At 36.0% G+C, this 16,041-nt stretch overlaps 1 protein-coding gene across 1 annotated transcript in view; it reads right to left on the bottom strand.

Annotated features, from left to right (window-relative positions):
* Positions 1 to 4,045: 4,045 nt before the first annotated feature.
* The window catches only part of LOC135683121 (protein CASP), a 22,298-nt gene continuing 10,302 nt past the window's right edge, over positions 4,046 to 16,041 (bottom strand). The window contains exons 15-28 of the mRNA XM_065198293.2: positions 15,772 to 15,846; positions 15,347 to 15,400; positions 14,204 to 14,256; positions 13,962 to 14,010; positions 13,164 to 13,212; positions 12,969 to 13,019; positions 12,622 to 12,825; positions 11,860 to 11,957; positions 11,047 to 11,163; positions 9,311 to 9,403; positions 8,400 to 8,456; positions 7,115 to 7,195; positions 4,861 to 4,925; positions 4,046 to 4,228 (exon numbers count right to left, since the gene is read on the bottom strand). Coding sequence (XP_065054365.2) covers positions 4,186 to 4,228; positions 4,861 to 4,925; positions 7,115 to 7,195; positions 8,400 to 8,456; positions 9,311 to 9,403; positions 11,047 to 11,163; positions 11,860 to 11,957; positions 12,622 to 12,825; positions 12,969 to 13,019; positions 13,164 to 13,212; positions 13,962 to 14,010; positions 14,204 to 14,256; positions 15,347 to 15,400; positions 15,772 to 15,846 — 1,089 coding nt within the window. The 3' untranslated portion in view covers positions 4,046 to 4,185. The remainder of the gene's footprint in view (positions 4,229 to 4,860; positions 4,926 to 7,114; positions 7,196 to 8,399; positions 8,457 to 9,310; positions 9,404 to 11,046; positions 11,164 to 11,859; positions 11,958 to 12,621; positions 12,826 to 12,968; positions 13,020 to 13,163; positions 13,213 to 13,961; positions 14,011 to 14,203; positions 14,257 to 15,346; positions 15,401 to 15,771; positions 15,847 to 16,041) is intronic.

Below are 16,041 nucleotides of genomic sequence, written 5' to 3'. Positions count from 1 at the left end.
AGCCATTTTCGCTCTCTGCAAAAATAGTTTGTCTGCAAAAAAGTAAAGGTTTGACTCATTTAAATTTGCATGAAATGAGACTACGGAAACTAAATTACGGTACCAGAGCCAGATTCGAGCGCGGAAATAGAAAACAGAATTGGAGATGCAAAGGAGCGTTTCCTCCGTACACCAGCTGGAGTTCCATTCCGTGCTCGAAATTTTGTGGCCCTGGTACCCAGCGTAATATTTGAGGCTATTCCTGTTCTATGTAATGGAGGGAGGGGCTCATGTCCCAAATCAAACATGGGCGCGGTGCAGTTGATGCTAAATGTTTAGGGGGGCTTAGTATATATTTGGTCTGAAATTTACTCCTAAACTGGGATTCAACTGTCCGATTGAAGCCTATATAAATTTTGAATGATAAAGAGGACTACAGCCCCTTTGTTTATTAAGCCTATGGGGTGAATTTTCCTTGCTGAAGAAAGTCTTGCTAGTCTTCAAGAGATTAAAGGTGTTTGCACCTTATTGGAATACACTCATTTTTTTTATAAGAAACAAAGGTCGATGTTGAGTACTCCAGTTTCTTAGAGTTTCTTAATTATGATGCCATGCATGATGTTATGAAATGTTCATGCCCTTTTTTATCACGCCAAGAGATTCGCTTTCGTTCTGTTGCTGTATTTAGATGTGGGAAGTATATTTTTATCACTTGTGTCTTAAATTCTAGGCCAACAGGGCAATAATGTTCTTGGATTCTACAAAATTTAGTTGTTCTTAGTTTTATCACGATTTAATAGTTTCTTAATCTTTTTGCTTCGAGTACTGAAAATTCTTAATTTATTCTGACTGTCCAGCACTCGTTTCTTATAGCCAATTCTTATAAAAAAATGAGTGTAGAGAATGAGAATTCCATAAGGGTAGGCCTATATAGGGTATCATTAAGATAATGGTTCTAGGGGTGCCAACCTAAGATCCACACCCGTAAGAATGTCAACAAACTCTTCGAAAGCTGAGTCTGCCGACCATTCTAATTTGGATGTTCTCTTATACATCCATTAGCTGCTGACAAAAGGTGTTGGGTGGAATAATAAAGACTGGTTAATAATCTGCTTTTTGGAATTTTTGAAGTAGAAAAAAATTCTCCGTCCCATCGAGAAATTTCCAGATTTTCCTAATCCACTACAAAATTTCTTCAAATTCCGTTTTCCACAACCCTGATGGCCCCCACATCTCCAAAAAGCCAGTAAGAGACGTTAATGGCAGTTTCGCCTTGACGAGTTTATAAAAACACTTGGCTGATAATGTAATAGGTTGTACGGATAGTTAGGTTGGATAGTTTGGAGATCATGAAACGAAGATGATTCTCGCTGTTATCTAGAGCGTTGCACACAAATGTCGATGAAAGAAGACCAAAGGGATACCTAGGGAACTGATAGAAAGATTGACAAATATAATAGAAGAATAGGCTGAGCTTAGGCTGTGAACGAGAGGCAAGTATTTCTCTCTCTTGCAGTTAGCATTTACATCCAAATTAGTTTCCTATCCTACTGTAAGCTCGAGTATCAATAGACGATTGTCAGAACTGACTAGAAGTAGATCGGGACGGAAAAACTCTCCTGTTATGATGGGTGAGAGAAAACCTGAAAGGTCAACGGAAAGAGAGCAACGAGATTTAGCTTTGAAAGACTGTGATAGAAAGTTTAATGCAGAGTTGTGGCGTCATGTGTATCAGCCTTCTTCGAAGTATGTTTTGCAGCTGCCACAGTGTGAAGTAACGTTTCTGGCATATGACAAAAAGAGCAATCAGACGACTGAGTAATGTTCCTCTTAGATAGGTTTTTTTCTCGTGGCAAGGGTGTTGCTCAGATTTTTTAATAGTGAAACTGTAAATGTTCTTAGGCATCTTGCTTTGAACTGTCGTCCATATTTTAGAAGCCATGAGAAGAGAGTGGTCAAAGATGAAAGGAAGATCGTAACCTTGAGATATAAGATGGTTTTGTTTGGAAGGCGCTCTTTTTGTTCTGATCTAACAGCCTTCAATACTTCTCTAGTATTCCTGTAAACATCATACTGGAAGTTCATGCTCTGGCTGGTATTCTTCCATAAAGATTGGGTGTTTTTGTTGGGAGAAGACTTAAGTACATTACGATAAACAGTTTGACACTGAATGAATTTAGCAGAAGGAGGAATCAAATTAAGAAAGAACTTGTTTTTTGGACAGAAAAAGGCCACTTAAAGTAGCACTTACTGGTAGATTGAGCCCGCGACGGACAAATATGACAACGATAAATGTAAGTAAATTGTACCAGGAAAATTTCTTTTAACAATAATTATTTATCATATTAATTTAACTATTTTAATTTAAAAATTTAAAATAAAAGTTAATTATTTTAAAAAAAAAATTTTCCTGGTACAATTTACTTACATTGATCGTTATTATAGCATCATATTGTACCGCACGCATTTTAGTATATTATGGAATCTTTGCGGACAAATATAAGCAGCACTTGATTATCAAGATTTTCGACGAATAATTATAATAGTGACCAGTTTTTTGGCGACACAGAACTTGAAAATGGCTTTGAAAACAAGCTGCAAACATTTTACAGCATATTGGCTGAAAGCTTTTTCGTCTTACACTCCTCAGAGCATAAAACACAGTTTTGTGAAACAGTTTTGTGACACTCCTCAGAGTTTTGTGAAACTTTTTTGATGCTAAAAGGTGATAAAAGCAAGCTTATAACTTTAAAATGCCAACAAATCCAGTTAAGAGGAATCTAAAATTCAATAATTTGTTGTACTATCAAAGAAAGTACGAATATTGAATTATCAGAGAAATAATATTAGACCACCAAGTTAGATTAGAAGGACATGTTAAAAACTTTTGTAAAAAGGCTAGAAAATAGTAAACGCTTTAGCCAGGATTGCTACGTGCATGGATGACTGTAAGCGAATACTTTTATGAAAACATTTCTTCGCATTTTAATTTTTGTCCTATTATTCGAATGATAGTAGTAGACAAATTATTTACCGGATAAACAGGACTTATGAAAGGCCAAAAAGAATAGCTAATAAAGATGATCAATCAACCTTTTAACAATTTTTGATAAATTCACAAGAAAAATTCAAAATATCTTGCAATACAAATAAATGAATCATTTAAAGGTTTAAATCTACTTTTATGGATGAAATATTTTTCATAAACGAATGCCAATATTACCAGGTATGGAACTCAATCCCCAATGAAATAAGATACTCCCTAACTTTAGAAATATTTCTAAAAAGTCTTAGGATGTTAAGGTCCTCTCTTGTTTTAAAAATGTCTTATTTGCAATCGTTGATGGTAATTTGCTGCTTCTACGATGTCATTGTCAAGCAATACAGGCCGTGTTATTCCTTTTCTTTCACGGAATTGCTTTAGGTGGACATTCAAAGTAGTAATTCATAGACTGTTGACATGGTGTGCTTGATGGTAACCGCAATATATCACCGATTCTTCTCCATTATGCTTCCTTCATTTCAGCGCTCAGTTGTTTTTCTCTGCTCTTCTCATTTGGTTGTTTGTTGTGTATTGTTGTGTTGTGAAATTATCCTCATGAAAACTTTTAGATCCCAAAATTTGTTTTACCAGAAAACTCACGATGATTAAGTAACATCGGTGCTCGTGATGGCCAACAATTTAAGAAAATAGTGTGGAATATTATAATTGGTGGCAGAAATAGATGGGAATGGAAACTGGTATATAACTGTTTCAATATGATTCGCACAATACGGTCTTATAAGGTTCAAATCTATACAGGATAACGTTTTGTGGCATTCCAAATAACGATAAAAATACCAACCGTGTAAGTTTACGTTGTCACAGATACACGTGACAAATACCCGGCTCGTGATTCATTTTCATTGGTCTGAACTGCAGCTCGCAATTCGATTGGTTAACAGTTGATTGGCACGTTTACTTATACGAATGATACCTTTACTAGAATTCAGGGAGCATACGGGTGTCAGGAAACTACCCACTTATCTAAAGAGCTCCAGATATTAAAGAAAGAAAACCAAACAATGATTTTTAATATTTGTATTATTTGCAAGATATCATATTTAACAAATGTAATTCCCTGATAATTTATACTACTAAAGGCCACTCAGTACTGTAAAATATAAGTTGTTTGTTTTATCATATCTGAATAAAGTTGAATAAAATCATGTTCCACTTTTATGAAAACTGTGCATGTGTTCGGCAAACCTGTAAAGAGAATAAAACCTTAACAAAACAATGACAGTGGTGGAATCAGACCACGGGACCACTGGTCCCAGAAAATACTTTGGGTCCTAAAAACAAAATCAAGAAGAAGAATTCAAATAGAAAGATACAAACATTCTAGAAAGAAGGATTCTTCAAAATCAAGAAAGTATGAGAAAAAGAGAATCGACAAACCAGCCAGTAATGACTAAACAATCATAATATCAAAAATGTAGATATATCCTAATCAATGTGAGATGCCAAACTTAAAAACAGCAGGTACACGTTTGTTATAAGAACATTTAGCTCCCGTTTCAGCCTGACATTTCTTACTTTTTGCATAAATTCAGTCTAATAAGTTTCTTTTTTTGTTTCTTATGTTTTAATTAATTTCCAGATAAGAATATAATGGAAGCTTAATTGCAAAATGTAATCTTCGTAAAAGTGAAAGAAAAGAGCTTTACTACAGTAGTAATTCTTTAAATAATTCTTTGGTTTGATTTTCACCTATTTTTCTTTACCCGCCCAGTACTTTCCCCCTTTTTACTATACACTTTTCTACCCTCTAGACTAAACCATTACAATCTCTATCGGGGAAATATGATTTTAGCAAATGTGTAAAATTTGTCCATTACCTTTTCGCACAATCTGATGCAAAATCGCGCTTGCATGACTCCGTGTATGCCATTTTGTATAACACCTTCAAAAGACATGAAATAACATGAATATAAATAGTCCATCCCACCCCACAACATGCGCTTATTATAATACCCCCCCCCCCAGAAGCAAACTAGTCTGGTATATTCAAATGCAACAAATAACTGGGATGCAAAAATAGCGCTTGGATGCAGAAACAATGTATGTGTGGATATCACCAGGGCCTTCGAGATAAACCAGGGCCTTCGAGAAGGGGGGCAAGGGGGCAAGGGGGGCAAACTGCCATCGAGCCTCGATGTCTAGGGAGCCTCATAAAGAAATGAATTTCATTTTAAGATATTAATCAAACGTAGGTATTATTCGAACGTAGCAAAAGCATGCCTTAAAATGGCAAACCTTTTAGATATTCTGAAGCGAATCTGAAGGGCCTCGCCTTTCAGTTTTGCCCCAGGACCTCCAAAACCTCTAGGCAGCCCTGATCAAAACTTGTTGCAAGTGTACATGAGTGGCATAAACAGAAAACCTGCTTCGCGTGCAAATGGCGCTTGCACAGATAGTGGTGCAAACATAAAAACGAATGAATATTTGACATTTACATTTACGGCAATAGCAACCGTGACGTACTAACTTTTTATGGGGAGGAGCAGATGTTATATATTATGTATAGCAGCAAGTTATTCTAAATCTCAATAATTATAAACACACGTTTTCTCATTATGACATACGCATTTCAGAAATGAGATGGTCGGAATTGTTGAATTTCAGGATGTTTTCAAAAACCTTTGCAGCCTTAACTGGGAGAGATTAACTGGGAAAGATTAACTGGGACAGATTAACTGGGACAGATTAACTGAGACAGATTAACTGGGAGAGAAAATTAAAGTGTAAATTAGTTTGTAATAAACCATTTCACAAAATAAAGCCACAATTTACTCCTGAACCAGCTTTTTAGTGACTAGATTTTTAAACGATCTGATTTTAAAGTCTGATTTTATTTCTGCGTTTAATATATTTAATATATACCTTTGAAGTTAAAAATGTTATTTACATTCTCAACCTAAGCCGGGAAACTATCAACAGACGGAAAGCGAGGGTGTAGCGTGGTATTTTCTGAGTGTTTTTGCCCAATCATTTAGTAAAAAGGACTGACTGAGTAATCAGGGCAGCGTCTTAACACCCACACACCCCGTCTAGTTACGTAAAACCTAAAATATAAATATTCACAAATTTTAATAATTTTAATAATTAATGAACATACGGCAAAACTCCAAGAACTTTTAGGTGTGCCAACTTAAGGAAATAAGTATAAACCGAAATCGGCAATTTTTCAAAAGTATGGCAATAACCAGCCGAGGGGCAATCACTCCATTAAAATCTCGTACAATTTTTTCAAATACCTGGAAATCCTTTTGTTTTGGCGGAAATCTCGTTAGCTATTTGTAATGGTGAATCGCCCCTCCTAATCAACACTGAAGCACGACTGGCTGATGATAAAATCTCTGTCTTACGATATAGATAAAACTTACAGCATAGGTAAAACTTCTATTAACCATAAAGCAGTGGTGGACACCTGGTGGGGAGCGAGGGTGACGGTCGCCCCCTTTTTGGAGGACAATGGTCTTTTCTTATAAAACAATTGGGATATGTGATGTCATCTTATCAAAATAAAAGGCTTTCCCCCCCCCCCAATATTGAACCAAGTGTCCGCCCCCGCTATAAAGAATCCAACAAAAAAAGCTCAACCTGTTGCAAAATGACTGAGATTTTGAAAAGTGAGAGAGCAAAGTCCTGCTAATGAATAACTGGTGTTTTGGCCCGGTTAATAGTCTTTGGAATCATGACCAAATAATAGTGATTTGAACGGGAAAGAGGTATTTGATGATTCTCACTCATGTATAAAGTAAAAAATTCTAAAATACATTTTTAAAGCGTCATCATTTAAGAAATCTTTACCCTTTATCTTCAATCTAACAAAAACGTAAACATTTAAAGCTGAAACAGCAAGGTGATAATCAGGGAGGGATTAAGCAACAATGATTTGTTGGGGGGGGGGGGGGGGGGAGTGTTAAGATGATAATTTGATTTTCATGTTACACCCGTCAGGTCACTGGAAAATGATGGAAACACCAATTTTAAAAATTCGGTTTTCAACTTTAAGGTAAAAGAGATAAGAAGATAAGTAATGTAAAATCTTGGCGTTATTTTGTTAATACTGACTACAAAATTACTCACCAAGAACACGACAAGATGTAGCAGAAATGTGTAGAAGAAAACAATGGTCCGAGCAATTTTGTTCGACAGGATAAATCGGCCCTGCAAAGACGGCATAATAAGGTAAATCATGTGGTTCTTAACTACAGTTGGATTCAATGAATGAGAAATAGAAATGGTCGTTAATAGTTGCGAGAAAAATCAAGACAGCTAGAGAAATAGAGCACATATTTTGGATCAAATTATACCAGTTTACTAAATTATTGTAACAGCAATCAGAATCAGAGATAACTGAAACAGTCTTAGGCAAGGGTGACGAGGTATGAGTTATACAAGGCAAAATATACAAGGCAAGTGACGTCATCAAAACCTGGTATGCAAGTCAAGGTTTCTTGCTTAAAAATAGCAAACAACATGATAAAAATGTGAAAAAATAATTCAATATCAACATCATCATCTAACTCAATGTCCTTTTCAATTCTCCTTTCTTGTAAGAGGAGCATTAGGTTCTGAAGAAATGAAATACCATTTTAGCATTTCCCAACTTTTAAAGCAAGAGCTAAGTTTATTGTCTAAGTCAATAACAGCCAATCAAAAAGGGTCTAATTTCACTGAAAATGAAATCACATTATCAGCTAACAGCTTAGTATTTACATTTTCCAGATTCGCTTTTTATCCTGTCTTTATTCTACGATAGTTGCTTCTTTATCCAGGGAGAGGAGGCGTTTAAAACAGTGAGGCAAGTTAAGAATTTTAAGGGAGCAATCATTCGAAGGGGAGTGTTTTAAAGAAGGCAGGTGTGTAGTGCTAGGAGGCTTGGGGAGCTTAGCTCCTTTGTTAATGTCTAAAATTTGCATATTTCCCCTTTTACTATTGTTTCTTGCACAATTTTGTGCGAGAGCCCCCCTTGCTATTTTGATAGCACTACAACGCTGGATAAAGGTAACGTTTATATGGTGATTATAAAGTCATATATGGTGATTGCGTACTCAATAAAACAATGCCTGGTGTATCAGGTGCTCAATCGATTTGATCTGGAGACCAATAGCATAACGAACCCTTAACTTGGTTTCCCTTCTTAGTTATGGTGAAGTAGAGCTAATTCACTTGCACCAATTAGGACATAAGAGTTTTCCAACAGTAAACACTGCTTTGATACCTAACTTTCCGGTCAAAGAAACCTTTCCTCTAAATGACGCGCATTTTTCTAAATAAAGATTTCCACAGCATTAAACTTTAAAGTAAAGCTTTCCGTAGCAGAAATACTTTCAGCGCTGCAGAACTGCGTCATTGAAAATTTACCCACCATACTGAGGGTGACCTTTTCCGGAGCACTGAGGTTTGTGTATTTTCTTTGCTTCTCCTACAACGAGTTATAAGTTAAAATACAACAGAACATAAAATAAGCTGCAATCATAAGATAATGATAGAAATTAAACAAATTGTGGGCAGCTGTGTTGGAAACAAAATACTTTAAAGCGGTATTAACCATAAGTGTTATAAATATAAAAGACATTCGTCGCATGTCATAATTTGAAGCCCATCCTTATAATATATATTTTTATTTTGAAGGCGTGATGCTAGCTATCTTCAAACCTCAAGATTGCTTGTGGAAAATTTTGCATATAAGTAGCTTGCTATTTCTTTCACGGTTTGGGGCTGCAAAATCAACTTTTCCTTCCAGACTATTTCATATCGCTTTTTTACATAATCTTTTAATCTGGGCGTTGTTGAATCGGCTTGCGTTATTAAAGGCAAAATAGAGGGCATGCGTGTCAAGAGTGATATTAATAGTTAAGCCAGTTAGATGGACTTTGATCTTTTACTTAATCTTGGAAGGTTGTACATACAAGGTGGTGAAGTACATACAATGCAGGAACATATTTCAAGCGAGGCAAATGTCTGAGCTTGGCGATCAACGAGGGTTAAAATAAATCAACGGGAGAGTAGGTGGATCATGGCCAAGTCCAAAATAAAATACTAGGAGGTCGACCTTTTATGAGAAGAAATTACTGCTGAAAGTGATAGCAAGGACATTTCGAATTTGAGCTCCTTGGAACAGGGTTGAAATAAAAACGAGAGTTGAAGGAAGGGTCTTCAAAAATGAAACAAAATAGATGTGGGGTAGATGGATTTATTCCCGACCTTAAAATATACCTTTACTCCTAGGTAAAGACATTTTTTATGGCTTGACCAATTAGAGCAAGACATTCTCACCTTTCTCGAAAAAGCTGTAAAAGGGTCGATTCTTTCTTCGTAGTGGGAACTATACTTGGACACAGAAGCATCGTTCAGATTAACTTTTGCACTCTGAAAAAAATTCCGATATAGCGAGTTCAAAAAAGTTCTTCAAACTTTCCCCTATCTGAAACTTTCTACCCTCACATTTCAGGCTACCAGAGTACTATGGCCTAGGCAACAAGATCTAGCGCTTTCAAGCCCATTACTGCTTCAAAATTTGATTTTCAACTCTTATTCACTTTGACAACAGTACAAAATTATACATTCTCTAAATGCCAGAAAGATGGGTAATTAGATGAATTTGATAATGAAAATATTTAGGTCTCTTAAAGATTCTCGATATTTTTTATACAGACTAAAACTTGTAAAAGATTGTACGTCAATCGAATATGCGGCAATCGAATATCAGCCAATAAAACTAAACTAACAGAATTTGAAACTAAGAAATAATGCGACCTCTTGTGGAAATTTAGCAAAACATCCAAGTTTGATAAAAATACCACCTGCTTGAAAAAACATTTCAAATCTTTCCCATCCAACTGAATTCTCATACAAATCTAGCCATACGGCGAAGCCCTTTATAACACCCAAACTATAAAAAGCAGATAATCAACGTTTTTGAGAGAATTCTAGAACACTTTATGTACTTTAGACAAGGGTGTGTATTCTTCTAATTAATCTTGGAAAATCTGGCGTGATAGGACTGTTTGTTTTTAAAACAAGTGTTACACCCTTGAGTCTGTGTGAGAAAATACGATAGGTTTGGTGTATAAACTCAGCCGGCACTACACGGCTCGCGTCGAAAATCCCTGATTTTTATGTAATACGAAATTGGAAGAGGCGATTGGCTATTGTTGTGCCCGTATGTTTTTGCGATCAAGAAGAAGAGTATAAAAATCTGAATAAATACGTCATCAACTTCATGTTCTTGTAAACATCTCTGGTGTTGGTTCAGATATTCCAAAGGTGTGGTGGAATGGACACAGTCAAATATTTAAGCTTGCTTAATAAGAAAATGGTCGACTGCGCTAGCTCATCACAATCCGGTCACAATAGGTCAAATTTGATGAAAACAAGGGCAGATTCAGTAGTTAGTGGTTGTTCGAAAATAACATAGCGAAAAGTGCTTAGCGTACCATAGAGGAACATCATTTAATAGTTAGCGGCCAGAACAGAAAAATACACAGAGTAAATATCTAAAAGAAGTAAACGAAGGAAAAGTGCAATATGGTTTCATAAGATGCATAAAATTGCAATTGTATTCAACACCGAACCATAATATATCGTACCGTTACAGAGCACACCTTGCACCGTGCCGTATCTTACCATATTACACCGTACCATAACATACCGTACAATGCTTTACCTTTGCATACCCTTCCATACTGTACCGTATCATACCACACCGTGCCGTATCATACCATACCATAGCGTACCATAATATAGCGAAAGGCACTGTACCAAACCGTGCCGTAACATACCGTACAATGCTTTTCCTTCGCATACCATTCCATACTGTACCGTATCGTACCATACCGTATAACAAACACAATACAGATAGAATACAAAACAAATAGCTGAGTGCAGTACACTACAGAGCCATCCTAGATTAAATATCGTAATGATATTGTGATACCAAATTTAAAAGTATATAACTTTGAAATGAAGAAAATTCAAGAAGTTGGTCATATTCAGCAATGGGCATTACAAACCTGTGATGGGTAACTCTGGAGAAATTTGATTTTTTCATACAGCTTGATATTATCCGATCGGATGCTGTCAACTTCATTTTGCAGACTTGTTATCTGCTGTTGTTGATGCCTTGTTTGCTATTATCAAAAGATCACATGATTACACAGCAAGCAAATAAAAATAAAAAGCAAGAAAATTATATTGCCATTCTAGTTCTGCGACTGTCATTGTAAAAAACGGTTCCATGTTTCTGTTTTCATGAAAACGGTTCCAGGTTTCAAAAAAATTGACATGTGCTTCACAAGGGATCTCAAACCTGTGAACTGCAAGTATGCGACAAGTTGTCTATGATTTTACTTTTTGCCAATCATGTACATAAAATAATGAGTGCGAGTTGATTTTTTTTTGTTTTTAGCCAAGAACTGCATTATCTCATATTCCGTAAGAATTAAGGATAGCCACAATCTCGTTAGGTATAGAAAAACACATTCTAACAATATGTTTTGAATGATGTTTAAAAATCTTCCATAATAACATATTGATGATCAGTTTAGAAGTAGGCCTCATGATCTTCATCTTCAATAGATGGTATATGTGTGTTTGTCATCATCTGATCAATTGAATGTGTGCGCTACCGATGGTATCAATGTTCTGTTTATAAGTTTTTAACTGATCAAGAATGGAGCTCTCATTTTAAGTGATCAAGTTACTGTCACGTGACTAGAGACGGATAAAAATGCTAACCTCTGACAGTGCGAGTTATTTTTCTTGCCTGTGAAACAGATGGATGATGAAATAATAAACGAGAAAAATAAAAATAACGGGTATCTTACTGCTTCAAGTTCTAAATTTCTAGTTCTGAATCTTTCTCTTTGACTGCAAACTATTGAGAGAAGTGACTCAGAGCCTGGTTTTTCTGATTCGCGTTCCGCTAGAAGAAAAAACAACCTTTAGGTGGTTTTCTTAATTTACAGCTTTTCGCAATGAACATGTCAATGCAGCTCATTCAAGATGGAAAAGGAGTGTGTTGTCTAAAAATTATTGATTTTCTCTGAAATAATTCATGTTGAGACATGTTAAATAAAAGGCAGAACTCTATAACAGAGACTAGCTCAGTTTTTTTAGAGAAAATATGCTTAGTGTTTGGAAAGACACGAAAGATTGGGCGATTTGATTCATACCACCAGTACATCCAAAGATTGCAAACAAAAATAGAAAAGGTCTAACATCGAAGGAGGGATTGTTTATGTTTAAAGATGCTACGGAATAAAAAGAAAAAAGATGCGAGGAAGGCTGAGTGGTTGCGGACACGGACTACCGACCCAATGGTCGTGGACATCATCAACTTTCATTTGGGTGAACGGAAAGGACAGCTCTCTGTAATTCTAGGTGTAGGAACCATGAGGTATACTCAAATCGAGAGCAAAGACCAGAGCATAGCTTCTCAGTGTCCTAAAACTACCTTAGAAGTTAGGTAGCAACAATTGCAAAAACAAATGAGAATTGTTACGTCATCGCAGAATGCAGCTTCTCATATATTTGCCTCAATATGATTAGCACAGGGAAAATATCGCTAGGCCAATGCTACATCTTACCTTCTTGCAATGCTCCTTGTACAGCTTTCTCCACAAGTTCAGCCTCTGGTGCAGGTGTAGCCTCACCTTCGCCCTGACCTCTAAATGTGGACGGTAGGCTGTTCAAGTTTAAAAGATCATTCTCCAACTGCGTTATCAACTCTTTTTGTTCTTTTGTTGTACGCACAGCATCGCCATTTTGTTTTTGAAGACTATCACACTTCTCTTCACAAGAAAGAAAAGGACAAATTTCAGCTTTCTGTTTTTAAAAAACGAATTAGAAAGCTAGAGGGGGAAAAATACTAGAGAAAATAAATAAGGAAAAACAGTCAGGCAATTAACGAATTAGATGTTGACAAAATCAATACCTTTGAGTTCATTCTTTGCCACTTTGAGATTTGCATTTTCCGATTGAAGACCTAAAAATCATAGTTTAAAGTGAAACGAGCATGAAATGAAAAATTTAGTGAAAACCAAAAAACTGGCATCAAACGAACAGACAACCAAAGATAAAAACAAATCATACAGTTGAGTTTGAATAAGAGTTGAAAATTCATTCTTACCCCTATTTTTCTCCAACAGCAGTTTTTCGAGAGATTTCGGAGAAGATCCCTAAAATGGAGATGATAACTAGATGATAAACGTTTAATCAATCGCTGATTTTTTGCTTTTACATCTCGTGTAACTTCACACCTATTTTGCGATAAAGCATATATTCTGGTTTATCTCTTTATCAAAACGTCACTCTTGTTTAATTTTCAATCTTGAAGACGTCACTCTTGTTTAGTTTTCAACCTTGAAGATAATAATATCTAAAGCTAACTTTCAGAACAGTTGCTTGATGTTCGCATTAAACGTGTAACTTGGAGCAGCAGCTTAGAACTGTTTTGTTCTATACACCAAAGCGTGCACAGATGTGGCTTTACGGCATCGAGCACTTTATGACAGACAGATAAATCATAATGATCATGAAAGCTAAATTTCTAGGAAGTTACTAAAGTAATGACAGCCTTAATATACAGATTTCTCAAAAATTTTCGAGATACGAAGCGTGGACACATAGAACAGAGACATCTGGGGATTGCTAGACCTGCCTGACTTCCAATCGCAAAAAAGACGACCTAAGGGCACTAGAACATTATAAACATAATACACGTATATTTGTATGTCAAGTTATTGCATCTTTGTAGGCAATTTCTTTTCCTCAAACAACTAAGAAAGCAGCACTTTTTCACGTATAAACAGCTTCCCTCCCCCACTACCCCTACAGAAGCATTTCCCCTGCTTAGCACAACAAGCAGATAAAAATTTACTTCCAGAAGGAAGCAAATAGTTTATAACAGAATTTAAAGTGAACATACCTTAGGAATGTCACTAGCTTTTTCTCCAAATTCGATTATCTTGAAAATACTGAAAACAAAGAAAAAGAAAACTAATAAAAATGGCGGGCTGTACTTCCCACATACTGCCACATATAGTAACATTGAGTTCTTTAAATAAAAATCCTTATCTGTCTAGCTTTTATTTTAATAAAAATCTTTTTCAGCATTTTGTGTGTATTGAAGCAAATAAAAAGTAACGGTTGAATGCATTTTACACATACTTCAGCTCTCTTTTGATTTCGTCGTAATCTTCTTGGGCTTCCAGTTTCGATTTCTAAAACAATGTAATTTAAAAGTACAAAAAGAGAATACCAATACAGCCATAGTTGACCATAAATATTTAGATACAGTAAAATCCCGATGTAACGAACCCCGGATATAACAAACTTCTTGGTATAACGAACTAAATGTCTGGTCCCTTGGATTCTGCCTAACAAACTCCTTAAAAGATCTCTCGATATAACGAACCCTGGATATAACGAACTTTCGTTATTACGAACCAAATTTTAGGTCCCTTCTTCCTGATTACTTCGATCTTACGGACTTTCCATACATTATTCACCTGTTATTTTTATTTGTTTATTTCCGGTGTTCATTAAAACATGCTGATGAGTGATGATAAATTTCAATCACTAGCTTATAGACCCATACTAGTCTGGTAGCCAGGATATGAGTCAGACTCAGAACATGAATGAGTACATTGCCACTAACAAATACCTCCTTATTTTATCTTGATATGAGACATTGACAATGAGCAACAACAAAATTTTATTGGGAAACAAAGATGGAGAGGCAGAAAAAGACAAAAAAGAATGCGAAATAATAGAAGACGTCTTTCAGCCGTCAACTAGAAGGGAGGTGATACCAGTTTTGCCAATCTCTTGGTCCTAAATTATAAGAGGAACATAAAGATTTTCATTTTCAATGACCAACTAGTAGTATTATTTGAATTCAGCTTGGTTTTTGGAGCACAATATGCACAGAAGTTTGAGATAGCCTAAACAAGCCACCGAAGGATTTTTTGGCGTGTACTCCCGGTTTAACGATCTCCCGATATAAAGAACTATTTTCTGGTTCCCTTCAAAGTTCGTTATATCAGAATTCCACTGTATTAACAAAAAATCCAATATCCCTTGATGCGCGACGTAATCAAGGGTCAAAACGACAAAGCAAATATTCATGGGTCATTCTTAAATTCTCCAGATCATCCAAAACTCAGACAATAGCCGCAAAGTCCCATGGAAAAATAAGCTAGAAACAAAACTTGATCTTTTATTGTTGACCAACTCTTTACGATGATCTACTTGGCTTGATCCCTGATTTTTGAGCTTTAAGAAAGGTAGCTTGGAAAACAAGCAACTCACAAATGAATCCACAAGTGAAACTTTCTCAGCCAGCTGTTCCTCTAAAAGGGATATCTGCAAATGTAAAGAGTCGGATTAGTAAGCGTAGCCACTTCTTGCCCATTTTAACTGAAATAACTCCTATACTTTGAATTACCAGTCAAATTGGTCAAGGCAAGATGTTGCAAGACATGAAGAATCAATTTGCAGCATGCCGACGATGAATAGAGAAGGGGGGAAGGGGTAGTGATATCATTGGAGTAACAAATACCTCAAGTTCTCAGCAACTAGCATGGTCAAATTTTATGCTTTTATTGACGGCATCGGTCACAACCCCACTTCACCCCACTCCAGACAGTACGGTCTATTAATCGTAACAGTCTGAGAGAAAAGAAAGCACAGAATCAAATTATCGAGTAAGTTTAAGAATCAAAGTGAATGCAAACCTCTCGTTTCGAAGTTTCTCTCAGTTTGTTTGAAACACTTTGCATATGATGGACTTCATCGACAAGCTGAGCAAGCTAAAATAGCCAAAACAAATTAACTTGAATACAAATTACGATTTTCTTGCTTTCTGCTGTTCCCCATTCTCATTGGATTGGATAACAAGTTTTTATAGCACTTCAAATCCAATTTTACGATTCTCCGATCTGAATCTAACAAGGGTACACAATTGAGGGTTTTGTTGTAACACTCTCCTTCACATCGATGCAGCC

This window comes from Rhopilema esculentum, chromosome 7 (genome assembly GCF_057945365.1).
Source record: "Rhopilema esculentum isolate cy_ngs chromosome 7, ASM5794536v1, whole genome shotgun sequence".
Lineage (NCBI taxonomy): Eukaryota > Metazoa > Cnidaria > Scyphozoa > Rhizostomeae > Rhizostomatidae > Rhopilema > Rhopilema esculentum.
Note: the sequence above shows the minus strand (reverse complement) of the source record. Positions and strands in the feature narration are given on the sequence as shown.